Source organism: Gouania willdenowi, chromosome 7, assembly GCF_900634775.1.
Source record: "Gouania willdenowi chromosome 7, fGouWil2.1, whole genome shotgun sequence".
NCBI lineage: Eukaryota > Metazoa > Chordata > Actinopteri > Blenniiformes > Gobiesocidae > Gouania > Gouania willdenowi.
The window spans coordinates 30826250-30853615 of record NC_041050.1 but is presented as its reverse complement, the minus strand read 5'-3'; the positions used below and the strand labels follow the sequence as shown (position 1 = coordinate 30853615).

General features: G+C 38.4%; 1 protein-coding gene across 2 annotated transcripts; it reads right to left on the bottom strand.

Annotated features, from left to right (window-relative positions):
* Positions 1-2224: 2224 nt before the first annotated feature.
* srpk1a (SRSF protein kinase 1a) lies at positions 2225-26791 on the bottom strand. 2 transcript variants are annotated; one of them, XM_028452570.1, is made up of 16 exons: positions 26679-26791; positions 25998-26052; positions 15982-16109; positions 15721-15829; positions 15536-15623; positions 15205-15292; positions 14710-14816; positions 13925-14090; positions 13819-13844; positions 13517-13742; positions 11184-11558; positions 10947-11047; positions 10574-10681; positions 10353-10422; positions 6634-6726; positions 2225-3829 (listed from the first exon to the last, which is right to left on the bottom strand). In XM_028452570.1, exons 1-16 carry the CDS (start codon positions 26689-26691, stop codon positions 3645-3647), a joined length of 1938 nt encoding a protein of 645 aa, XP_028308371.1. In that variant the 5' UTR covers positions 26692-26791; the 3' UTR covers positions 2225-3644. The 2 variants fall into 2 exon arrangements, with proteins under 2 accessions (XP_028308371.1, XP_028308372.1); XM_028452571.1 differs by lacking the exon at positions 6634-6726 and adding an exon at positions 5097-5189.
* Positions 26792-27366: the final 575 nt, after the last annotated feature.

The following is a 27366-nucleotide window of genomic DNA, read 5'->3' as shown; positions in this document are numbered from 1 at the left end:
CTGAACTAAAATGAGTTTAACACCCATGTTATAGAGCATATATATATATATTTTTAATAGTAATTCTATATTTTAATTAATCATTTTATTGTTGTTCCCAAAAAAAAGAACAGCAACAAAAATGTGTTTGGAGCAAACAACTGTACATGGTACTGTATGTTGTAAAGTGCATAATACCGGTGTAGATCCCCTTAATAAATACCCACCGTGTAAGCATGACACATCCAAAGTATGTGGTACCGCATGGCATCCTAAAACAGAGATTATGGTCAGAATTGGGAATAGATGTAAAATAATTAATGCAGCAATGCAAAGTCCAGTTCACAGTTATTGCAGAGTGGGGTATGGTTTTAGTTTAATTAGATACATTATTTCTCTACTATATGCTTGCAATACGCTGCGAGCTACACAGGGGGGTTGTTTGTTAAATGCAATATTCTCAATAATCATTAATGCAACACGAAAGATTTATATCTGAAACGCAAACCAAGGCGATAAAGTTAATAACTTAGAGAATTTACCACTTTAAGAAACATGACCACTAAATGCTGCATTTTGTCATTGCGAGGAAGAGCTGAAAATGAAAATTGATTAATCAATTATAAAAGGAAAATCAGTTTGATAACTCCCACATCCTTTATGTCTTATTGCTTTTAGTTTCTCCCACTTTCTGCAGCAATCAGTAGCCATTTTACACGCCCGAGAGGTTTAAAAACAAGCAATAAAAGAAAATGATAACCAAGCGAGTCATTTAAGTAACAGCTTTTTCTGATGGCATGCATGCGTTTGTCATTTCTAACATCGAGTTCAAGACTTGACAACTGAGTCGACACTAAACACCACGGTGAGGTGTCTCCAACCGTTCAAGCTGAAAAAAATCGGACTTTTATTTTTATTCGCAGAAAATATTGATCAAACTTTAGTTTTTACCTTGTTCATGTTATGGAACAATCTTTAATGTCTTAGGATTTACTGATTTGTTCATAGGGCTTAAAAAAGTAGAGATGCACGATATTGGAATTTTGGTCGATATTTTACAGCTCATTTAGTCGATAAGTGATATAATTTCTCCCAAAACTAATTCAAGAGGTGAAAGTAACAGATTACAAGTATTCACATTATTGTAACTAAGTTGCTGTTATGGGTACATGGACTTTTTTTAGTATATTTCTGAATCAGTCATTTTACTTGTAGTTCAGCACGTTTTAAAAGTTAAATAATTATATACATTTCTACACCCAGCCATTACTGAGTAAATTATTTATTTGTTTTGTTTTAAAATGATCAAGGGACATTGCAAAACTACAAAATATGAAATGACCAGACAATCGAATTCATCACATCATATTCAATCAGATTAAACATAATACACGGTGCCAAAACAGCAATAAATGGAGGTTATTTTCTCAGTTTTAGCGTTTATAAATGTAACTGTACTAAGAGCCTGAGAATTTGGTTTTTTTTATTATTTTGAATTGAATTTTTTGGTGTTACTTCATTTTAAAAAGAATTGTACATTCTGACAAACTTCATCTTAAACAGATGTCTTTGTGGAAATAATTTAAGATCCAATTGTGCAAGATTTGGTTTATAAATGAGATGTTTACTGTTTGCAAGGAAACCGTGGCAAGATTTATGCCAAAAAATAAACATGGGGAGTGAAAGTATCAAGTAACTTTTAGATTGAGTACCATTTAATTGAGCTACTTCTTACTTGTACTTGAGTATCATATGTATAACATACTTGTAATTGACAACAGTTTTAATCAACAGTACTTCTACATGAGTAGGATATACAGTATCAGTACTATTTACACCGGTCTAATTCATCTAGTTTTTTCGAGTGGAATTAACATACAGAACTATTTATCATGTTGGCCTGCTAAGAAATGCAAACACAAGACAAAGCTGGACATGCTGTAACATCAGTAATCAATCCTTGAGCAAAATAAGAAAAATACTGTAAAACAAGACATTTATTCATGACAGTTTTTAAATCAAACATTTCAGATACTTGTAGCATGTCCTACTTTAACAATTACCATCTACTTACATGTTGCATTTTTTAAAAAGATCCAAGCATTCCGTCATAGCTATATATGACCAAAAAAAATTGAATCGTGTAGAAATCTGAATAATTGTACTTAGAGATTGTTGTGTGTGTCTGATTTCTGTTTTAAAAGCACACCTGCAGTCTGCTCTCCCCATTACACAAGATGGTGGCACCTTTTTTTTTTATCCGTTAATTATATCGGTGGAATGGCAGATGTCCCATATTTAATATTAAAGATAATATTGGACAATAATATCATGCATCACTATCCAAAAGCAGATGATCAGTCTTTCTTCATTCCACAGAAAAGCCCCAGTGACCACGGAGAGGTTAAGGAACTCTGATGTACAGACTGAACATTTGCAGAGAAAATGGATCCCTTGTGTGTTTGTATTTGTATTTTATGTCACTTTAAAATTAAATAAGAGGTTTTTGATGAACCAGATCAACGAAACTGTTGTGTATTGCTTGAAGATCTGTTTTATTGTGTGTTGTACAGTTTTTGTAAATGAAACGGCTCACACACACAAAGTCTACGTTCCTGAACCCAACACCAATGGTTTGTATGTTTTACCTTTTACAGCTCCACAAATAAAATGAGTAACTTGGATTATGAACAGTTCGGGACACCATTAGCTAACATCAGGTCTCACCTTTGCTATGTGTTAAAAACAGTAACATTTAAACAGTTGGTCGTACAGCTGAGCTCACACAACTCCCACCGGCTTTAATAAACACAGCTACCTAGCTAAATTAGTTTAGCTAAGATATAAGATTTGTTAAAAACTGTATACAACTGTAATATACATAAAGGCAAACTCTTTGGTACAGATATATACAGTTTATTTTCACATCTTCCTTTTAACTGGGCTTGTTGAAATCGTGAAACTCTTATTACCTGTAAAAAGGTGGGAATCAAAGATCTCCTTAACTAACCATCATGTACCAGGTGACTACTGCCCTATGGTGGCTATAAATGACCTACTTTATCAAACAGTGGGTAGTTCAGTCACAAGAGTCTACTATCAAAGTTACCAGTCAGTGTAAATGTCAGGCCAGTGTGAAACTCCCTAAGCCAACTATACAAATACAAAATATAGAACCTTACCAGAGTACTGTGAGATAAAATGTTTCTTTATAAAAGGAACACAGCACTGATGAAAATGTACAATGAAAACAAACGAAAAAAAACAAAACATGAAAGCGAGGGACCTATAAAGGGACAAAAAGACCAATAAAAGCTACATAGTTGTTTGTCAAGGTTTTAGTGCAGGAGTGTAACAAACAAGGATGGGTCACTAGTAATGGCATGATAGATTTGATAAGAGAGGGTGAACAGAACACAGCAGTTAAAGAGACATGACAAGTAACAAAACCCACTGGATTCCTGAAGACAACTTACCGGGAAAACAATTAACAAATATAAACGTACAAAGAAGCTTTAGTTCATAAACAACAAATGAGATCCAAAACAATGAAACAAAAACAAAGAGAAATAAATAATTATCTGATATGCCCAAAATGGAAAGTGATCTGTTGCAGTCTCTGGGGAGGGGGGTAGGGGTATGTGGGGAAGGGGGGGTGTGGTCCACTAAAGGGTGAGCCAGGGGTGGCGCAGGCACTCTGCAGCCGTGGCTCTTTTCTCAGGGATCAACTCCAGCATGGGGAGCAGGAAGTCTGTAAAGCACTCGGCCTCTTCACGGGGCCATTCGTACTTGTCAACCAGAACCTCCAGCAGGCCCCAGGGCTTCAGTTTGGTGATGTGTTTCAGATCTCCTGAAAACACACAGAGCAGCGTCACACACTTTCTCCACTTTAACTAATGGTCCAGTCATTCAGTCAGAGGATCACATGCACCACTCACACCAAGTTAGCCAATGCTTTTGGGAGAAGATTCAGAATGCACCCAAAAAAAAAAAGCACTTTAAAGCATAAATACACCCTAAAACAGGGGTCACCAACTTTTCAGAAACTGCAAGCTACTTCAAACGTACCGAATAATCTGATACTAATACAAAATTTTCACGGTTTCACTTTAATTAAAGGTTAAGCTAATAAGGAAAACTAGCCGTAACCTAAAAAGGTAGAAAATGCTTCAACATGCAACGCTTTTTTATTTATTTATTATTTCATTTTTGCTAAAATTTCATAGGAAATCATTGTTCCTATATTCCTACTAATTGTAAAACATGTAACATTTGTACAATAATGTAATCTGTACAATGTCTTTACTAAGATCTACTTTGCATTTTTTTTTTTTTTAAATCTGCAGCTTCTGTAATAAAATTTTATCTGCCACACTTGAATTTGTCCCAACGTTTCAGTGAAAATAAACATTTAAAGATGTTAATTTAATACAAAAACATGTCAAGTTTAGTCTACTACATCCGTCACATGTATTTATCTTTGTGAGCTTGTAGCCTGGCAAGTAATGGATTAAATTTGTGAGGATAAAATCATCAAACTACGTTTTAATTTGTATTAAATGGTCGTGTAATTATTTTATTTTCAGGTGGAAATATAAAAACGCATACATATATTAAATGTTTTACTTGAACATGATATTCGATGTTTTGTTTATTTTGCGTTTCCTGAGGGAACCACTTCAGTGACTCTATATGTAGCGTTCTCATTGGAGTTTGCATAAATTAATACATTTTATAAACATTATTCTTCATATTTGAATATTTTGTCAGGTAGAAAAGTTTAATTGCCAAAAACTAGAAAATAATGTCAAAAGAAAAAGCAAAGTCTTATATTAAAGGACACAAGATAGTGAGACGTGGGATTTTATTGTTTTATCACCACTGTGAATGAATCAGGATATGGAAACTATGGTATTATTGCATGATTCTACTTACTCTCTATTTAAATTCCATCAAGATGTCAAATAATCCTGAATTAAATTTACATTTTAAGGTAGTTTCTAAACTGTAATAAACTGTCAACTATTAATCGAAGTAAATATAAGAAGGAATAAGGAATTTAAATTTAATCCAGAATACAAACAGGAAACTCGACCTTGACAAGGACACATCTTTACCTTTCTTGGTGAAAAAATCCTTGGAATATTTGCCGGTCAATATAAGTTTGCGTGGGACACTCCCCAGCAGCTCAATAATCAGCGCTATATGATCTATACAGTGGACGGGTGCATGAGGAAAAGGGGAAGACAGACAAACAAAGTCATCATACAGGGTCCCGGTCATGGGCTCGCTCTGACAGGGTGGCTGTCGGGCACCGAGGCTTTTGGTTAACGGCACCTGCCAATTTTGAGTATGTAGTTCTCGGAGAAGCAACAACACCGCTAGGAAAACAGAAACACCAGACATTGTATTTAGCTGAACCATTTCCTTCATCATGAAACTACAGGCACTGTCTGATGGGGCCCTCTACTAATTTTACAAGTTTAGCCTAGAATGTTCCAAATGTTCTTATTAAAAGATCTGGGTAAAAGTCCATGTATACATTAGGCCTGGGCATTTTATCGAGATTTCTATTTTCGTGACATAGAAAATTACAATATCGCTTATATCGATGTATTTATATATTATAGCTTATTTTGTATAAAAAACACTTTTGTTACTTTTCAGAACGGAATGAAAAGCACAATTTTATGAATTAATGGGTGTGTCCTAACCCTGACCTTCTCTGAAACAAGCCACACTACAGAACTCACTCACACGTGCTGTCCCTTACAGGAGAATGAGCCAAAAGTGGCACGAATTGTGCAGCCGTTAAATGTTTTCTGTTGCACTTTTTGATCAAGTAAAACACATTGAAATGCGCTATACAAATACATTTGCCTTGCCTAATAAATGTGCCTGTGTGGCATTTGGCATCAGCAAATTTAACCCAGATTTGTCTTTTTGGTACGACTTTATCGCGTTAAAATATTGAGATTTATATTGTATATTGCCATTTTGAGAAAATATTGAGAAATTAGTTTTGGTCCACATTGCCCAGCCCTAGTAGACATACTGTATATATGTTTCCCTGAACACTTTGGAAAAACTTTGTTTTCTAAGATGGCTTTCACACAAATACAGTATATCGAGAAAACCTCAAGGTTATCACACCTGCTTTAGTGCTAAACACTGCAGCAGAAATACAACCACTTAGTTCACAGGCTCATTACAAGGTGGCATTGATTGTTGGGGTTAATCCTTAATGAATAAGATACTCTAAAACACAGCGCCCTCCATTATCATACATCTGTAGACACCAATAGTCTAGTATATCCTCATGCCATCTTGGCTACATGATTAATTTTTGCAAAGAAAGTAACAAGCTTCACTAGGTGTTGTGAAAAAAATAAAAATAAACCCTTTTACCAAATAGGTCCAATATGAACACATACAAAATTTGGATAAAACTAACAAATACAGAATCTGTGAGTCTTCGGTAGAACTACTGACACCTAAATCAATGTCTGATGCTTCTGTCCAGTGGTATATGTTATTAATAGACCTGCATTCATTACAATACCAAAGGTCCTGCAAGCCTCAAGCGCTTAGTTGAGGCCGTCAACCCTCCAGCCACCTTTCGCAGAGCGAGCCACGTGAAGAGGGGAGGCATACCTCTCTTGGTGAAGTATTCCTGAGAGTATTTCCCACTCAGAGCAAAGTGCCGAGGAATTTTACCAAGTAACTCAATCATGAGAGCAAGATGGTCTGGAAATGAGGCACATCGGAGGAAGTGAGAAAAACAAAGTCAGAGGGAGGCGGAGCATGTGGAACAACACATTACAAATGAACGATGATAGACTTGTTGAAAACGAGTAGATGCATGAAAAGCCAAGGTTTTTACATGTAAACAAACCTACAAACCTTTTTATTAAACTGCTTTCAGTATATTCATACTTGACATGCCAGAGCAGAAACATACAGTATCGGTACAAACACATGCCACACAGAATTCAGGATGCACCGAAATGAAAATTCTCGGCCGAAACCGAAAACTTAAAAAAAAAAAGAAACAAAGGCCGAAAACCGGAAGAACTTATCAGGCTAATTATTGATACCATTGCATTTATGGCTATGACTGTAATAACCTCACCAAAATGAAGGTATTGCAATTGTATTGACTAAGGTAAGATTATTGTTTTGAAGACTAAATCAATTAAAAACACGTAAAAATATTTATTTAGCACTGACATTCCAACAATGCACAATATTTTTAAAACATTTTTAAAAAAAAATACAAAATCAAATGTTTAACTCATCTACCCACTCCTCTACTGTATATTTATTTTTATTTTTTTTAATTTTATTTATCTGCTGCTGGAACTGTGCAAATTTCCCCTTGTGGGACTAATAAAGGTTATCTTATCTTATCTTATACATTAAATAATAATGTACAGGCCTATAACTGCCTGGGCTGCTAAAGCAGAGTTTAATTAAATATGTTCTCTCATAAAGACAAAATATATTTCAGTTATCGATGAAGAGCAGCTTCTCTGCTTCTCTTCTAGTATTGATCTTTGTAACATGGATCAAGTAGTCGCAATGAAGTGCAGAGAATCCAATTATTAGGATCTCTTTGAGACACGTGCTGACAGACTCTAAAGTTTAATTAATGCATCTGACACGTAGTTAGCATTATTGGAGGCACACGTCACTGTAAAATACACAATATAGAAGTTTGCATCGACGCAGAGGGCCATGCATAGCTACAGACGTGGCTTTAGTGCTCGGATTGAAATAAAATTGTTGAATTGTTTCGGTGGCTGAATTATTCGGTGCATCATTACACAATGCAGACAGTGAAGAGAAGGAGTAATGTAGTGAAGAGAACGGAGTGCAAATGACAAAGTAGTAAAAGGTAGGTAAGAAAAGTAAAACAAGCCTCATCTACACAGAGAATCATAGGTTTAGAAATAAACACGTCATTGCCCGTCGTCTTCATCACTTAATAAACACATCCATACTTCTTATGATCTCAAAACCTTTAAATGGATCCTCCACTGTTTTTACAAATGTGGCTTAAAACCTTTGAAATGTCCTTATTAGAAGATATGTTCCGTACAAAATGCATTATTTTGCACCATATTTGTTTTATTAACTTTTAAAAAAGGAACTAGTTTACCATTTGAGAGTTTGTGCACCGCCATGTTGAAATCAAATGACACTGATGATGCAAATCGCTCTTTTAGTCCATTGAGCTCTACAGGAGGTGAAGCATTCAGGATCATTTAGCAGCTTTTTCACTCAAAAAGACAACTTGTTCTGCTTTGGGTTGCTCTAAAAATCAGAAAAAATTGAAAAAGTCGATGTAAACCTCTTGTTTACCGAAGTTTGATAAACAAAATCCAACAGTTCCATCTCTGCTGTTTCGTAGACGGCATGAAAAAGAGAAGAGCAGCTCCGTGCATGTAAATACAGGCAACCAGGATCGACTGCTGCTCAAGTTGAATCTGTCTGCTGCAAAGAATCGGTGTTCTTGTCAGAAACGGTTGAAGTTGTGGTTTAATGGTTTAAGTCCAGATTTTTTGCTCTTCTTCTCTACTTCATGCCGTCTACGAAACAGCAGAGTTGGAACTGTTGCCCCCTTTGGTCACAGATTCTTTTACATAGACTTTTTTTTTTTTAAACTTTTACTGATTTTTAGAGCAACCCAAAGCAGCACAAGTTGTCATTTTGACTGAAAAAGCTGCTAAATGATCCTGAAGGCTTCACCTCCTATAGAACTCAATGGACTAAAAGGGGCAATTGGCGTCATCAATGACGTCATAACATGGCGGCACACAGGGTAAAGTACTCCCAGTTTTAAAAGTTAATAAAACGAATATGGTGCAAAATAATGCATTTTGTTAGGCATAGATCTTCGAATACGGACATTTCAAACCACAAAAACAGTGGCAGATCCCTTTAAAACAAATTCTATGCAAAAACATACAGGCTGGAACATTTCATTTACTGCCTGAAGCAAAGCACAGCATGTGAGTTTGGAGAGAATGTGAAAGTTGCTCTGTACACTGAGAAAGTGTGTCTGAACACCAAAAACAGGAGGCAATTGTTGACTTGTACTTTCCGACAGTGTTTTTTTTTTTTTATTTATACGACGTTGACATTTGCAGGAATACCTTTTTATTGATCCCCAGAGATTAGCAGAAGTTGTGATTTTAAGGTCACACAGTCAAACGCTTTGTCATTTTGGAACGTAATTGTATTGAGATGACTATAAAGATTATCGTCTAAACTGAACAGATTTGGTTCAACACAATTGCAGTGTGCAGAAAAAAACAATGTGTGTGTTTTTACTTAGACATCTCAAAAGTAAACGCACTGTTTTGTCATTGACCAAGTGGTCAACAAAGGTTACTGCATTAATACATTATAAGATCCCAAGCCTAAACACTGTCCATCTACTTTGAGAATATTGGTAAATAAAAAAACCTATGATAATTAAAAACCAGAGCAAAGTTTTTCACAGTAAGACAGTTGGAAAACCTCAGATTCCTCGGCACAAACACAGTTAAAGTCCGTGTAAAGCATATTCAGCCATTTTCTTCTAAACACGTTAAATAGGTCATAAATGTATTCCTTAAAACATGTAAAAAGCCATTCAACCATTTATAATTTAATAGTGGAGCTCGGCTTCACAAACCGTGTTTCAAATTTCTGTGTTTAGGATTTAATGGGCGGGTCAGAAATCAAAGCTGCGTTACGTAACAGAGCTATCATTAGCATGGACCCGACCCTGCTGCTGAAGCACACCAAACTTCTGCGGCCTCCAGTGGGCGCAAATCAGCCCCTAGCTGAAAACAAACCACATATTCAGACTCTGAGGAATAAAACGCGTCCACTGGTGGTGCATTTTCCATGAAATTAGCACTTTTCTTGTACCACGATTGTGTGTTTTGCCTCTAGCAGGCGCAGTTCTAACTAATTTTGAAAGATGCACATATTTGGACACCGGTGGAGCAGACCTTTCTTCTGACACCTTTTTTGGCCCGAATCAAGCACTTTTGGAAAACCAATGGAAGAAGCACTATCAACGCTGGGGCCGCTTTCACACTGCTCTCTCCCATACACAACGTCCACGGAGGCGGCGCCCTTACCGCGCATGGTCATGGTTCCAGCGCTTGTAACTGACACGCCCCCAGCGTTTCAGAGAAGTGCTTGTTTTTTTTCACCTTTTAAATTTGGCTTAGTGATCAATGACACGTTTCTGTAGTGTGACAAACTCCTAACAAATTATTTCTGCTTTACACGGACTTTAAGATGTGTCAGCCTAATGCTGTGTGGTTAGAAGAACATAAAACAAGAAGTGAAGCAAGAGGAAGATCAGGAAATACCTTCATCCCTAGAATAGTCTTCACCAGAATGTGGCTCAAACAAATAGTCCCCTGTAACCAGCTCAAAGGCCTGAGGAGACAAAACACGTGTAATTATGCCACTTTATGATATCGCAATTATTCCCCCAAAATCCAGCAACAGACCTTAACTGTTTGTTCTATGAATGTATTATTCCACTAAAAAAAAAAGGAGCAGTGCATTGGTCTTTATGTTCACTCACCATGCAGGCCGTGCTCCATATATCTGCTGGTGTGCTGTACCCGGCACCTATGAGCACCTCTAAAGATCTGTACTGTCGTGTCTGGATGTCTTCTGTGAAGTGCTTGTGCTGAAAGAAATGCGGGGGGGTGGGTGGGGGGGAACGAGCAAGAAGTGAATCAGAATCTGCTGACGTGTCTGTAACGGAGCTTTCACACTAGAGACAGTTACAACAAAAAGAACTAAGACACTGACATTATTCAGGGTTAGACTGTTTAAAGCAGCGTTTCTCAAATGGGAGTAAGTGTACCCCTAAGGGTACGTAATGGCACTACAGGTGGTACTTGAGAGGATGAGAGAGAGAGAAAATGTCTGGTTTTTGGTTGCTTACTCACCACCCAACAGGCATTTCCCAAATCTGCAATCTTAACCTTGATCTTGTCGGCATTGAGTGGCTCCAGAGGGATAACCAGCAGGGATTCCGCTGTTTGCTTGCCTACAGCAAAGCAAAAAAAAGGTCTGATAAATTCAGTTAAATCATAACAATCTGTATTTCAAAGTCCTATAGTGGAGTCAGACAGCAGCCACTGAAAGGCATCATGTTCAGACTGTGGTGATCTTGGATGACTGACCATCTAACGGGCTCTCCTGGGCTCTGTAAGGACAGCTGGCTTGGTCCTCTCCCTCTTCGTGCAGAAGGGTTTGTTCCAGCTCTCCCTCCTCCAACCCAGACAGGATGTGTCTGTGAGTGACTCCACTGCTGTGGGCGACCACGGCTTCACTCTTAGTGAAGTCTGTTGAGTCCAGACCATTGCACAATGAGTACAGAGGGGACTCTTGGTGCTCGTTGCTGCCACATTTCTCGGTGGTGTCTGTGTTGCCATTATGTGTGTCTTCGTCCCGCCACTGGGGCCGTCTCTGTTCCTCCGCCTCCACATGGCCATTACAGTTCACCTCCGACAGCCCATCTGGTGGTGCCCGTATCAGCTCTGCATTCTCATTGCCGTCTGGAAGAATTATCAAATGATTAAAAATAACTCTAAACTACACTGAACATAAATATAAATGCAACTCTAAATGCAGATCTAAAACATTTTCTATTTACACAAAAGACCTATTTCTCTCAAATATTGTTCACAAACCTGTCTAAATCTGTGTTAGTGATCACTTCCATCCCACCTCACAGGTGTGGCATATCAAGATGCTGATTAGACAGCATGATTGTTGCACAGGTGTGCCTTAAGGTGGCCACAATGAAAGGCCACCCTGAAATGTGCAGTTTTGCTTTATTTGCATCACGCAGTGCAACACATCTCCTTGGCATAGAGTTGATTAGGTTGTTGATTGTGGCCTGTGGAATGTTGGTCCCCTCCTCTTAAATGGCTGTGCCAAATTGCTGGATATTGTGCAGGAACTGGAACACGCCGTCATCTACACTGATCCAGAGCATCCCAAACATGCTCAATGGGTGACATTTCCAGTGAGTATGCTGGCCATTCAAGAACTGGGATGTTTTCAGATTCCAGGAATCGTGTACAGATCCTTACAACATGGGGCCATGCATCATCATGCTGCAACATGAGGTGATGGTCGCGGATGAATGGCACAACAATGGGCCTCAGGATCTCGTCACAGTATCTCTGTGCATTAGGAGATGAACAGACTAGCCGACTTTAGTGTTGTCTCGCAACTCTGTCCACGTGACGTCAACTAGTCGCAGTACCTGACTTTTGCCCAAGATGGCGGTGCAACACAGCAAACAAGGGTCCTAGTAGCCCTGTATGACAAGGCAGCACAACAGCAAGTGTTTCTCGCTCCTTCCTTGTTTGCGCTCAAACTGCAGCTGGTAGGCAGATACTACAGCTAATATACATCGCAGCGTTCACAGATAACTCCACTGCCACCATGGGCCACTCGATCCACAATGTTGACACCAGCAAACCGCTCACCCACATGACGCCACACACGCCGTCTGCCATCTGCCCTGGACAGTGAAAACCGGAATTCATCCGTGAAGAGAACACCTCTGCAACGTGCCAGATGCCATCAAATGTGAGCATTTCCCCACTCAAGTCGGTTACGATGACAAACTGCAGTCAACTGCGTGTGGTTACACGTGGTCTGTGGTTGTGAAGCTGGTTGGATGTACTGCCAAATTCTCTGAAACGCCTTTGGAAATGAACATTCCATTCACGGGCAACAGCTCTGGTGGACATTCCTGCAGTCAGCATGCCAATTGGACGCTCCCTCAGAACTTGCGACATTTGTGGCATTGTGCTGTGTGGTTAAACTGAACATCTTGATATGCCACACCTGTGAGGTAAAATGGATTATGTCTGCAAAGGAGATATGCTCATAAACACAGATTTAGACAAATTTGTGAACAATATTTGTGAGAAATAGGTATTTTGTGTACATTTTTTAAATCTTTGAGTTCAGCTCATGAAAAATGGGAGCAAAAACAAATGTGTTGTTAAAGTGTTATATTTTTGTTCAGTGTATATTCTTTAAAAACCTTAGAAATATGCCAATGGCATATAAACACTTAAAGGTGCTTTAAACAACTTTAATTACTTCATTATTTTAGCTATAAAGAAAAAAATAAAACGTTCATTCACCCAGAATTAATAAGTAAATTAAATCATATAATTAAAATAGTATGACAATTAAAAAATCTACTGCCATAATTTTCACTCAACAACAGATTTTCATCCTCAGACTTCTGTGTGTCACAACACTGCCCTCTAACAGCAGCAAGGCTTTGTTTCTGACTTGTTTTCTTCCTGAATTTGAAACATCCTCAAATGGCTTTAGGAGTCATCTGAACATGTCTGCCACCTGGTGGCATTGAACAAGTAGTGACAAGAATATACAGAATAATGAGGGATGAATGTGACTTGTTAAGCAACACCCCTGCTGCCACACTTGCAATATTTAGGTTTATCCTGTTGTGTCCCCTCCTTACCTTCTGCTTCCTCGTCTCCAAACTCCTGAAGCGACACCTGTCGGAGAGGTGCGCATGCTCGTCCCTTTGGAGACTGAGGCTCCTCATCATCATCTTCATCCTCCTCTCGTTTCTCTGTGGTCTTTTCCATCTCCTCCAAGTCCAAGATGCACTTCTCCAGCAGCTCTGCCTGACGCTTCTGTTTCTTTTTTAACTTCTTCTTTTTGTTTTTTGACATTTTTGCAGCCTGTGAAACAGATACAATTTTAGGAAACACTCACTTACTGTATGTTTATTGTGATTAGGCAAAGTATTTTGCCCACCTGTTTAGGAGCCGGTGCTGTGCTAACTGAAACAAAAAAAGATGATTATAAACTAAAACCAAAATATCCTGAATACAGTAAGTATACGTGTAAGTGTGTCTCCTACTTGCTGAACCAGAAGGAGGAGGTGCTCCAGCTCGCTGCCACTCTGTGGCTTCAGCTGCGAGTTTACGGACATACGGTTCATCAACACTCATCAGGATGTTCTCTGGCTTAATGTCCGTGTGAATGATCTGACACTTTGTGTGCAGGTAGTCCAGGCCCTGGAGAACCTTGACAAACCAAAGCAACGGAAATAAATTAACTTAAATAAATAAATAAATAATAAAACTAAAAATAGACGTTTGAAATCTCAAGAATACCAATCATCAAAATGTGCATTAACATAATCTAAATCAAACTAGGGTCATTTAACTGGTAATTGTAGATTGTACAACACTAGAAATACAATAACCCCCGATAATCTTCTATTAGATATGAATCAAACATAAAAAACAAAGGTCTTTTCTCATCTCCACCCTAAATGCTCAGTCTATTGACATTTTCATGCATTGCATTGTGGGATGTGGAGTTTCGTGAACAGATGCATACAAGTGGGTTGCTTTTTTTGCGCAAAAATTCCAACAAAACAAACGGTTTATAGTGGAGATGATAAACTTTCAAGCAGCAATTTCAATTTTTTTCCTTTCTTTTTGGAGTAAATGATGTTCGATTCATTGATCTATGAGGCATACAGCTATGATTCTATCTAATAAAAAATTATAAGGGGTAGCAGCTTTATGAACACAACACAATCTTCCCTGGTTGAGTCCCTCCCATCATGCATCTGTGCAGTATCTATCCAATATGAGTCGTCACTCATACAAATGTTTGTCTATTGTCTTGTATTACCTGTCTGATGATGCTCTTCACACAAGGCAGTGGCAATCCCTGGTAATTGGACTTTATTATCCATTTTAATAAGTGATGTCCCAACACCTCAAACACCATGCAGACATCTGAAAGTTACAGCAGTTAAGGAGACAACCGATTCAGAAGCCTGTGATCTTTTGCCAACATGGGGCCTTATTTGTTACTAAACAGAAGGCAGGCAGAATGAGTGCAACCACACTACTGTTGTTGAGCACTCTCATATTACAGTTACTGCAGTCCATTCAGTGGATCCTAGTGTTGTGATAGGCCGAGGTTGGTTTGGGACAAACAATGTTCCATTTACTGAGCCCATCACCTGTCGTCACTATTTTAGATCATGTGAATTTAGAGGGGACAGAGAGCATGTCCTTACTGGTATGGATTACTTAGATTTTTACAGTCAAGTAGTTTAATCAACAAGGAGGCATAGAAGAGGACCGAGAAACCTGAGGCATATCTGTCTGAAAAGGATACGGGTTCCATTGACACCAGAGATCTTAAAGTCATCCAACAGCTGGACCACCATCTCACGATTGGGATCATCAGGGTCAGAGTTTCTCACCTTAAGAAAACAGAAGCTCCAAATTATCATTTACACCAACTGAAGTTGACCTTGATCATTCATAAATGCAACGCAAAACAAATATTGACAGACTGAAAAACGTAAACATGCAAAGGGAGTAACACATGGCATGGGTAATTAATCTGTATTGATACCCTCCGTTTATATACTGTATATATCAGTGGATTTTTCATTATTTTTTAATAATATTGATTGGAATAAAAAATAATCTCAGATTCTCACAGATCTCAGGAGCTTGATTTCATCTACCGCCGTCTCCGTGTAATGTTCTGCACTCTTCACCACTTTCATTGCAACAAACCTCTTCACCCTGTGACCACAGAGCAAACAACGTTACAACAAAAGCCAGCAGACAGTGCGTGTCCCACCCAGGGATTCAAAACTCAAAGCAGTTCAAAGAAGCATACTGAATGTCCCAGGCCAGCCACACAGTGGAGAAGTGACCCCAGCCCAGTTTCCGGATGACATGGTATTTTCCATTGTAAAGGTCTCCCACTTTGACATGATGGTATCCACCTGGAAGCAGACAAGAAGCACGTTGCTTTATAAGTTTGGTTTTATGTATCAATAAAGGCAAAACCTAAGACTTCATTTTTTTTAAATGCAACTTCACAAAGGTTGCGAGACCTTAGCTTGCCTGAAATCACTCTGGGTGAAATCATATTTACCTTTGCAATAGTCATTGGGGTCTTCCTGCTCCTCATCATCAGAGCCAAGAATCTCCTCCGGTTCCTCAGGTTCCTGTGGTGACACTTCGAGGTTGATCGGCTGTCGAGTTCTGGGATTGGCTGGCTGCCTGAAAGTTAAACATGCAGTTATTATCGTCATTATCATAGCTCTTATGACTCACTCATTTTGATTTTCAAGTCCCTATGTCAACATGTTTGACATCTTATGTTTTCACACCATTCTATCCTAGAAAATAAATCATGCTGATATGTGGCAATAAAACTGCTAAACGATGCTTGGTTTGTCACTAATATTCAATTAAGCATTGTAATTTTCGATTCCGCCTAGCATCCCGATCTTGGTTTTCTTAAATCCCAGCGGTGTGACGGTGACATAACAAGAGTGGTGTATGATAACAACATGGACAAAACACACTGAAGATTGTTTTCTGGAGAACTACACTTCAAAAGTGATCACCCTTTATTATCGGATGGTGAATCTGAGCACGAGTTACAAAAATGAAATTCTGCTTGAGGGAGTTTTTCAGCCACATCGTCATTAGCCTTATTTGGGTGATAATGAAGTATTCAGTCCGCTGTCAATTCAGCAAACTGTGCTCAGGCTGTAGAAGAAGGCAGACAGTAAAATAGTAGCTGATAGCTAAACTAAAATTTATAATGGGCAACTGCTCCCATGATACAATAAAGGAGTACTAATTAGAAATAGGACTGGGCAATATATCAAGATTCAAGATATCAAGTTTTCTATTCTGATGATATAGAAAATTACATAATCGCTTATATCAATGTTTTTATTTTACAGCTTATTTTGCATTAAGATAATTGTTTAAGGAATGGCTGCTTTTGCTACTTCTCAGAAATGTATGAACAGCACAGTTGAATGGATTTCTGAGTGCGTCCTAACCCAGACCTTTCCTAAACAAGCCACAATACAGAACTCACTCACACATGCTGTCCCTTAGAGGAGAAAAGGCCAAAAGTGGGACATATATTGTGCAGTAGTTTGTTAATAAATGTGCCTGTCTGGCATTTTTCATCAGCAAATTTAACCCAGAATTGTCTTTCTGGTAAGACTGAGTGAAAAATATCAAGATTTATATTGTGTATCGCCATTTTGAGAAGAAATATGGAGTTATAAGTTTTGGTCCATATCGCCCAGCCCTAGTAGAAATGATATGACAAAGCAAGGAATATAAAAGGGTACACTGAAGATCACAGAAAGCACTTTTTCCAAGAGGGTAATTGTACCAGTTCTTATATAAGATATCTTCATTTAATGTTACACTGAATTGGTCCTTCAAAAATAAAATGTTTCCTAGTTTAAATCAACTACATCAGACAGGTGTTTACAGCTACTATATTTAAGGCTGAAAATCAGTGAAACGCGTGCTTGCAGCATCCTATTGTGCTTGCCAAGTGAGGATTCAAATGCTAATTTGAAAGATAAATAGCCTGATGTTACTTCCTCCTCAGTGCAGATTAAGGCTGCTCAACTCTGAAAGATCTCAGATCAAATACATTCCTAAAGCGGAGCGCTGGTGTCCGCATACAGTAATCTGTAACCTACTTCTCTGATCGCACTAAAAGAAGTGCACATGACAGCACAGATAACAAGACTGACAGCTTTAGTTGGAAATAAGGGATGAGGCTTTGAACATATTTCAATATCTTTCACATATAAATCAGTGAGAATCCTTACATCTCTGCAAAAATCAGGTTATTATTGACTTTCTCAGTCAAAGTTCATTTTTTAAACCGTTACATTCAGTCAAATATATGATTACTGACGACTGTAACACAAAGCTAGTGTTTAAAATCCAAGAGCAATAGTTAAATGCACAGCCTACCCACACTAAGCATTTATATTTTCTTTGTCCTTATACTGAGTGGGCGCTTACGTTTTTAGCAGGTGCACATTCCTGTGGGCGTGTGAGCACTCCTGTGCACCTTCCTTAGGTGCCTTACATTACACTGACATTTACTCATGCTCTCAATGTGACCGAGAACCCTGCTAAACATACAGCTCTCAGCATGTAAGGATCACTGTGGCATGCGACGGCACTGTCTTAAGATATATTTAGTTGCAATGCGTAAATCATGCTATTCATGCTGTGAACAGAGGCTGGCTCAGAGCCCAGTGATAGCAGTGTCAGGAGGTGAGGATTTGTCACAGGGCTGTTTTCAGGAAAACATCAAGCTTCAGTGATGGCGGGCTTCTTCATCCTCTTGATTTAAATATAGCTCCGGCTGTTATGTAACTCACTACAGAGGATGCCACCTTACAGGAATGATCATTGGATTGATAGGCATCCTACAGTCTGTACTGGGAATCAACACTTAAGCAACCCGCAGTCAGCCCTAAAGGTTTAAGATCGCTGTATTTCAGCCAGTCATGACGCAGAAAGCTTTATATTGAACCCAGTTTGGGGTCAATTATATTTGTAAACGCATAATTGGTCATTAATTACAATTATAACATATTAAAATTGAAATTGTAATTGAAAAAAATATGCTGCTGTTGTAATCGTAACTGAATTGTAATTGAGTTTAGATAATTGACATGAACCTTTTATAGAAACTGTCAATTACAATTTAATTGAACGCAAAACTATGGAAACATGTTATTAAATATATGGCAGACATACGCAACTGGCGGCCTAGGGGCCAAATGTGGCCCTCGGTCTAATTTTGTGTGGACTCCAAAACAAAATCGTAATTCATGAAGTTGAAAGTTATATGAAGCCCATCATAACATACAAAACTCCCGAAACACAAAAAATGACAGCAAAATGCACAAAATGTCAACAAAAGTACACAAAAAGATAACAAACACACACTAAACAACCACTTAAACACGACTACAAAAACAACACGTACAAAAGGGCTTCAAAATGCCAATGAAATTGCACAAAATGACAAAACAAAACACAAAAAGAGAACACAAAAAATAACCACGCATAATGGCTAAAAAAATACAAAATGGCAACATAAATTTGCCATATTGAAAAGAAAATAGACAAAATGAACTCAAAAACCAAAAAACCAACACAAAACGACTAGAAAGACAAAACCCTTTGTTCTTTCCTACATTAATGCTCTGAATGGTCATTATTCTAAATACTAACATAAATGTTGAAAATGTGGCCCTCGGATTCGAAAATCACATTTTTGTGGGCCCCGTTCTAATAGAAGTTGCCCATCTCTGTTCTATGGTTTACACATAGGCCTATGTAGTAAACGTTATTAAAATGTGTTTTATATCAAGTTTATCCATTAGTTCTCTTAAGGATCGTTGTATCATTTAATAAATATTTTATAACCGGGGTTTATACTGACAGAAAAAAGGCTCTGACGCTCACAACAAAAATATTAATACCAATATTTTCATGGATAAGGAAGCCTAACAAGGTAGGCAAGAGGTGAGAAACAAATTACTGGTTATCATGAGAGATGCTAACAGAAAGCTAACACAAGAGGAAGGTTGCGTTTTATGAGCTTTTTTTTTTTTTTTATTAAAGGCTTAGTAATTGTAATTTAATTTTAGTAATTGAGAACCTAACTGTAATTTTAATTGTAATTAGAAAAAATGCTTCACAACATAATCATAATTGAGTTGTAATTAAACATTGATAATTGAAGATGTAATTGTAATTTAAAATGTAATTGACCCCAACCCTGCATTGAACACAAATTGATTATAGATTATCTCCTTCAAATAATGATTTACGTTGATGATCTCCAAAAGTAAACACCATGCAGAAAAGGGAAGGTTATAAATCAATAAATGTCCTGGATAATGTACAGACTATCTGTAACATATTTGCATCTAAAGTTCCACAGCAGTATTTCTCACCCTTTTTAAATGATGTTCCCCTTTTGTCAGCTAAATACTCCCCTTGGCAGGTAAAACTAAAAAGGTATAGAGCTGTAGCATTAGTGTATGTGCAAGAAAAAGGTTTATGAACCAAATAGAAACTTGAACATGCCCCTACTAAACCTCCAGGGAACATGAACTCCTTTGAAAAACCACTGGTGCCACACTTTCACTGGATTGACTGGGCACTCGTGATGTAGAAACAGCACAACCACCCATGTTCTATTATATTTTGAGAGATTTCGACAGCGTCAAAACATTAACCAATGCCTTTCTCGCAGAATCAGACAAAGAACTTAATTGTGGGGTTGTCCATTGATTATATACAATTAAGTCCTTGTAGTTTCCTTACAGTGTGCAATGAGTGTCCATAATTGTCCTCCGAGAGCTCAGTTCAGCCTTGATTACAGCCGATTACAGTTACACATTACCTAAACTACAGTTATATCATCATTCATCAAATAAATTATTGAACAATCTTTTAAGGTACAGGATTTTATAACACTTTGTAAACATTTAATTCTTTGGGGACAATAAAACAAGCTGAACCTGACATTGGGTTATATTTGAGACTAGGAAACTGAGCACTATAATAGACTTTTGTTGAATTTGAGATAGTTCTGCCTGATGAGTCGGGATGGCAATTGATAATTTAGCGATTCTGATTCCATTATCGATATTGCTTATCGATTCGATTGCTTACCGATTCTCATGTGACGTCACCAGTCCGTCTCCCGTGTCTGATTACTTGTTATGAGGACATAAACTAGCGACAAGATGTGTTCTTGCGGAAGTTTGTTGTTTTGGGAAGAAAGGTCCGTGCAAGAAGCAACCAAGTGTACAGAACCCGGAAGTGACTAGCATAGCAACAGAGACACTACAAACACAGCACGGAGGACAGCACAACTGCTGGTGGAGGAGGTGGATTCTCTGCAGTGGACAGCAAACAACTATATGGTGGAAGGAACTTCACTTGGTACTAGCATAAACACAATATACAGGACCTGGAGGAGTTTATCGTTATGTATTTGCAACATAAAAGGAACCGATAAGCGGAATTGACATGCAAGCAAACAGACGATTCCTAGGAATCGGTTCTCAGAAAGAACCAGTTTTAGATTCCCATCCCTACTGATGAGGCTCCTTGTTTGTCATAGACTGGACTACAGGAGGCTGAATAAAACAGAACCCCTAAAGAGAGAGACTTTCATAATCCCAGTATTACATATTTCTGTTTTTTTAAAAACCAAATTTAGAATCATTAAAAATGTTGACAACTGGCACAAATGATTCATTCATGCATCACAAATTGTTGAAACTAATCCCATGCCAAAACAGCCCCGAAGCCATTTCATTGCATGGGTTGTTTTTGGTAAAACAGGCTTTCTGTGTACACAGTCATAATGTCAACATTTTTTTACCATTCCAGGATCAAATGCTGCTTCGTGTCACCAAAGATTAAACAACTCCAAGGAGGTATGTTAAGGTTTTTAATATTTAAATCACACTGAAGCCTTGTACGTGCATTTGAAAGACAGAAAAACTAAGGAACATTGACATACCGTGGTGTGAACAGGGCCATGTAGCTTTGGATTTTTTTCTTCCTCATTAATAAAACCCTTCATTTAAAAGCTGCATTTTGTGTTTACTTGTGTTATCTTTGACTAATGTTTAAATTTGTTTGATGATCTGAAACATTTAATTGTGGAAAACATGCAAAAAAGTAAAATCAGGGAGGGGGAAAACACCGTATGTGACAAGCACCTACTCTATTAATAATTAAGTCACGCTTAATGTGGAGATCAGTATTTGATTCCTGGGCTGTGTTGGTTCACTTCATCAACTCTAACCCCAACTATGAATGATTGAGTGAATATTGGCTGAAATGTCACCTCATGACAAAAATATCCAAGTCTGTATCTTTGCTGAGAACCTCTACGTTAAAGGTTAGCTACTTCTCCCCCGATTCCTGGTTACCTGGCAACTAGCGTGCATGTGAATGAGCATGTGAGCTCTGCAATAGCAGCAAGTGACCTGCGGGGACTCAATTTTCACCTAAACTCAACAAACCAAATTCTACTCGAATCCCACATGTGGTTGATATTCTAATTTAAACACAAATACAGTGTGTGTTTGCATGAGATCCAGTGGAAGCTTGTACAGTCTGAGTAACCCTGGGTTTGCATATTAGAAAAATAAAACTTTTTTTTAAATGCATTTAAAGTCTTATGAGACAAGCCTCTGAGATATATCGAACTTTGTGTTTTAGGTGATATAGAAAATGACAATATCATCCATTTTGTAATAAAATAACAGTTTTAGGACTAGCTAATAAGAATGTGCGATATGTTATTGTTAACGATATGTCGTCAAAAACATTCTCACCGGTAAGTATGTCATCCCACGATAGAAACGATAAATTCCCATTGATGACATATACAAGTACGTGCAGTGTCAGATACTAGTGAGGACCACGGTCCATTTGGTCCTCAATTTAGCCTGAAATGCCCCTAAAAACCTTGTTCCACGGGCCAAAATTGCCCCAAGTTTTTTGTCAACAACCTATTATTATTTAGAGCGCTGTTTACGGAAGCTTGCAGTGTTGATGTATTCAGTTTAATTTGTGTTTGTAATGAACTAATTTAAACTTCAAGTTGGTGATGTTTTATTATCATAATTTTATCGTTACCATGATAACAAACTGAAATTATCGGGATACATTTTTTAGTCTATATCGCCCATCCCCCTACTCGCTACTTTCACTACCCGTCTCAAAAGCTCTGCTCTCCACCAACACGTCCCCCTCACTCACTCACCCACCCTCCCAGTGCAGAGGAAACATGACGAACACAGACTGCAGAGCTTGATTTAACTGTGTTGATTTTCACTGTGTGACTGGCTGACTGTCGGAGGCACATTGGAGATGTCTGGTTGCCCCTTGTATAACTATCAGTTATTATGAGTGTTGGAAACAGTGAAAGAAGCGAGTGGAAAAACTTTGCCAAGCGCTAAATCTCCTCTTTTCCAGATATTGGCAGCTATCTGGGTCAGTGATCCTGATCATGGAACCATCATCATCCACACTTTAAAGGCCAACCCGACATAACTGAGAAAAAAATCTTTTTTTTTTTTTTTTTTTGGTCCCCCTCAGGCGAGTGACCACAAATGATTTTCATGTTGTAAGTCGCTTTACAAAGCTAGTCATTTCTGGGGTCGCCACTCCTCTCAGAAATACCGTAGATCTGTGGGGAGAACTAACGCCCTCATACTGCCTCATGTAAACCCGGATGGAGTCTTAGCTTCTTCCTGAAGAGGAGACAGACCGGGAAGCAACAGACACTATTTATCCCATTGCTGGGGAGCAGTTGGGGCTTAAGGGACGTGCTCAGCATCCCACAGTGTTGGCCCGGGTGAGACTCAAACCGGCAACCCTCCGATTACAAGCCCGCTGTCCTTAACCACTCAGCCACCACTCCAAATTTCATAAAGATTGGTTTATCACGAACCGAATTATGAATTTTTGAAATTTTGCCAATGATGAAATATATGGATTTCTTTTTTTTTTTTTTTTTTTTTTTTAAACTAAACTTATCCAGAATCAGTATATTGATCCAGAGCCCCTCCAAAATGTAATGGAATCGTCCATAACGTAAGGTCTATTCTTTGGTTAAAATCAAAATCTGTTAATCATTTTTAAAGTAATGCAAATTAAGAATGTCCCAATACAACTTTTTCATTTCCGATATGATACCGATATTGCAACCTTGCGTATCGGTCGATACCGATATCAGCATGAATCATACATACTTTTATTACTTTTTTTTTCTTTAATAAAAAAATAATTACTTATTTTGTAACGTGAAATATTAGAAAAGGCTTGATCAAGTGATGTTACTCAAACAGAAAACAATAGTCAGGAACAGTAGGTATGAGAAAAACTCACCCATTTATTATTAAACAATTGTTACATACATTTTAGCCTTCAACATACTATCTACAGTATTCTACAATTGAATAAAATGAATAAGAAATTAATTGGGGGAAAAAAACAAAAGGAAATTTGAATCCAATATCCGATATTCATTTTCAGGTTGATATCGGACCGATATCCGATTTCGGATCGGGACACCCCTACTACCAATAGTCCTAAGAATAAATAAACACTGGTGAAACTCTTACCTCCTTGTCAGAAGTAAAAATATCGAGATGCATAACAAGTATCACCATTTTGGAGAAAAATATCGATACATGAATTTCTGTCCGTATTACCCAGCCCTACTTTGAGAGATCTCTCTATGAGACTGAAGTGGATGATAGTACTAAGATTATACATATCTACAGCTATAAAAATCTCTCCCTTCACTTAAAGCAGAGGAGGCTACAGCTTCTGTACTGAGAGCAAAAGTGCCCAAACATCCTGATCCCTTCTGAGTTCACTTCAATCAGGTTAAGTAATCTCAAGCCTTTTCATCAGGAGATATACCGTAATGTCTTCTACAGGTTCAAGATCTACTTGGAGCTTCTTGTTGAAGGCTACAGTCCAAACAGAAGCTAATTCTGGCTGTTGGTATCTGTCAAATCCTTCTTGGTCAAGATCAAGAGAACAAGGCTCATGACTGTGTGAGGCTTGAGATAATCAATGGGTATTCACAAAGTGCAGTAAAAATGCTAAAATATTGTCATTTTGTTATGACGTGTAATTAAAAACTCATTTAAAAATCCAATGTATGACAAATAAACCAGTGACGGTAATAGATGAGAATATACCCACCACACTGCATACACACCATTTACACTGATGTCCACACCACCCCATACTCATTCTCATTGCACTCACACAGTCTAGCACCAGGTGTTTCCATGCACGCAGATCTGCTAATACTGTATTATGTTTTTCTGCAGTCGGTGCTTTTTCCTCGACCATCTCTCTCTTTTCGGTTAGTGGTTTCTTGAGGCTCGAGCTGGCAGTTCCTGATCTGTGGTTCGTGACTCAACTGGTCTTGGACACTCTCTCTATCCTGTTCTGTTCTCCTCTTTCTGTCCAATAACCCACACCAGTAGAAGCAGAGGGCTGCCACCCCTGAGCCTGGTTCTGCTGGAGATTTCGTCACGTTAAAAGGTTTAAAAGGTGTTTCCTTCCCACTGTAGCTGATACATGTTCAGTGGATTTGTTGGGGTTATTTTTTCAAACATTGGACATTTTAATGAGCGCTACGAGATGACTATTACTAATTTCTGCTTTTGGGCAACCATGGCTCAGTGGTTGAGTGGGTCATCCAATAACAGAAGGGTTGGGAGTTGGAATCCCCCTCTATCCAAGTCATTGTTGTAGTGTCCGTGGGCAAGGTACTTTACCTTGTATGAATGTGGTGTGTGAGTGAGTGTTTGTGGGGACCGATGGTGCACTATGGCAGCCTCGCTTCTGTTAGTCAGCCCCAGGGCAGGTGTGGCTACAATAGTAGCTTACCACCACCGTGTGTGGAGTGAAATAATAACGGACATCAATGTAAAGCTTTTTGAGCGACTATGAAAAACCGCAACATAAAATCCAATGCATTGTTATTAGGCCGTGGCTATGAATACGTTAAACGTATGCATACGCAGCGCCCCTCATTGGCCAGTTCAGGTCACGTGATAGGTGAGCCACGTGACTTAAAGTTCCGTCAGTTGTATTTTAGCTCATATTTACTTTTAGCTATCCCTAACCCAGGATATACCCTAAATAGTTTATTTTTGTTAGATATGTATTTTTAAAAGGTGGAATTTGCAGTGTTAAATATGTAAAAAAAAAAAAATGATATGTCAAAAGTGGGATTCGAACCTAAGTTAGTGGAAGGAAGAATCCTTGAATGCAGCGCCTCAGACCACTTACAACACAGGCACATTACGCTTAATGTAAAAAAGGCCCTGAAACGTACCCATAGTCCACTGGGCTATGGCTACATTTAACGTATCTCTAGACATTATTATTATTGTATAAATACAGTTGAATTGAATTGAATGTCATTTTCATCCTTTTGCTTCTTTTGTGGGATTTTGAGAACCTGAAATCCAGGTGGAACATATAACTCATTATTATTCTAAAGTCTGAAATCCAGGTAAACCAAGAGTGCAGACTTACTTTTTGCTGGTCTTCTTCGTTTTCGCCCTCTTCTTCCTCGCCTGGAGTGCCAGAACTAAAGAGAAACCAGAGAAGTGTTAATGATGTGGATCTTTTTTTTTCCTCCCTTGTCCTTTGATTCCCAGTTGACAAACAAAGACCATAAAGGATGAACCTGTCAGAGGATGTGTGAGTACACTACCGCCCTACAGCTCTCACAGTCACAGCCAAAGCAATGTGTGATGGTATTAGTTTAGAACCATGATCACACACTAATGTATGGCTGTAGGGATGTGTCACACTCTTTGATACTGGAGCCCTAAGCCCTTTAATGACTGGGGTAACCGCTGCACCGCTAACACTGTGTGTGACATCCCGTCTGCTGGAACATGACTATCCGTGTTGACATAACACAGCAGGAACAGCAACGTGTCAGTGTTTTTAAAGATGTGTGTTTGGGTGGAAAGAGCCAGAAAGCACAACGCAGTCAGCTAATCCTGACATTGAAGCTAACGCTAATGTCTAAACGAGCTAACGCTGCCCCCAGTGCGTGACAGACGCCTTGCGTTAAATCCCCACACCTAGCTCTGTGCAGCTCGGTTCAGACCTCCCCCAGTGGCAGCGGATACACACGAACAAACATGACAACACACAGGACCACGGAGTAGCGATTTTCGTGCAGCGTTTAGCGAATAGACTTACCTTTCCTCTCCATGTCGGCTGGATGCTTAGCCTAGCCTTTAGCCACACCGTCAGTGATCGAATGCTCTAGGCATGCGCAGTCGATGGGAGTTTCTCTCGTGACGTCTGCACCTGAACGCCAGTATTTTACTACACAAATGCTGCAGCCATGAGTGTTGAATGGTATACCAGTGTTTCTCAAATGGGGGTACGTGTACCTAGGGCTACTCGATGGCACTACAAAATGTAATTAGAAAGAGAGACAGAGAGTGGGAAATAACAAATAAAGTATAAGTCTTGGTTTCACGCCTGGCGGGAGATGTCTGGAAAGGATAAAAACTATAGTAATAAATCTATTCAGGAGACACTAAATTTGAGTTTTTTAACCTTGGGGTCAGGAACCAATGTGGGGTCGCCTGGAGTTTAAATTGGGTCGCCCAAAATTTCTGGAAAATTATAGATTTTTTAAATTTTGTAATTATTATTTTTTTAAAAATAAAGAAATAAAACAACACAATCAACAATCTATAAACTCCTGCCAGACATATTTTTACTGTACATCTTCCTTAATCGTTGATGATTTACATCAGTGGTTCTCAAACTTTTTTGGCTCAAGTATTCCTTTATTTTATTTCTCAATCGAAGTACCCCCGTTTTCCTGCTACAACATTTTGCTCAGGATACTATTTATTCATTTATTTTTAAAAAA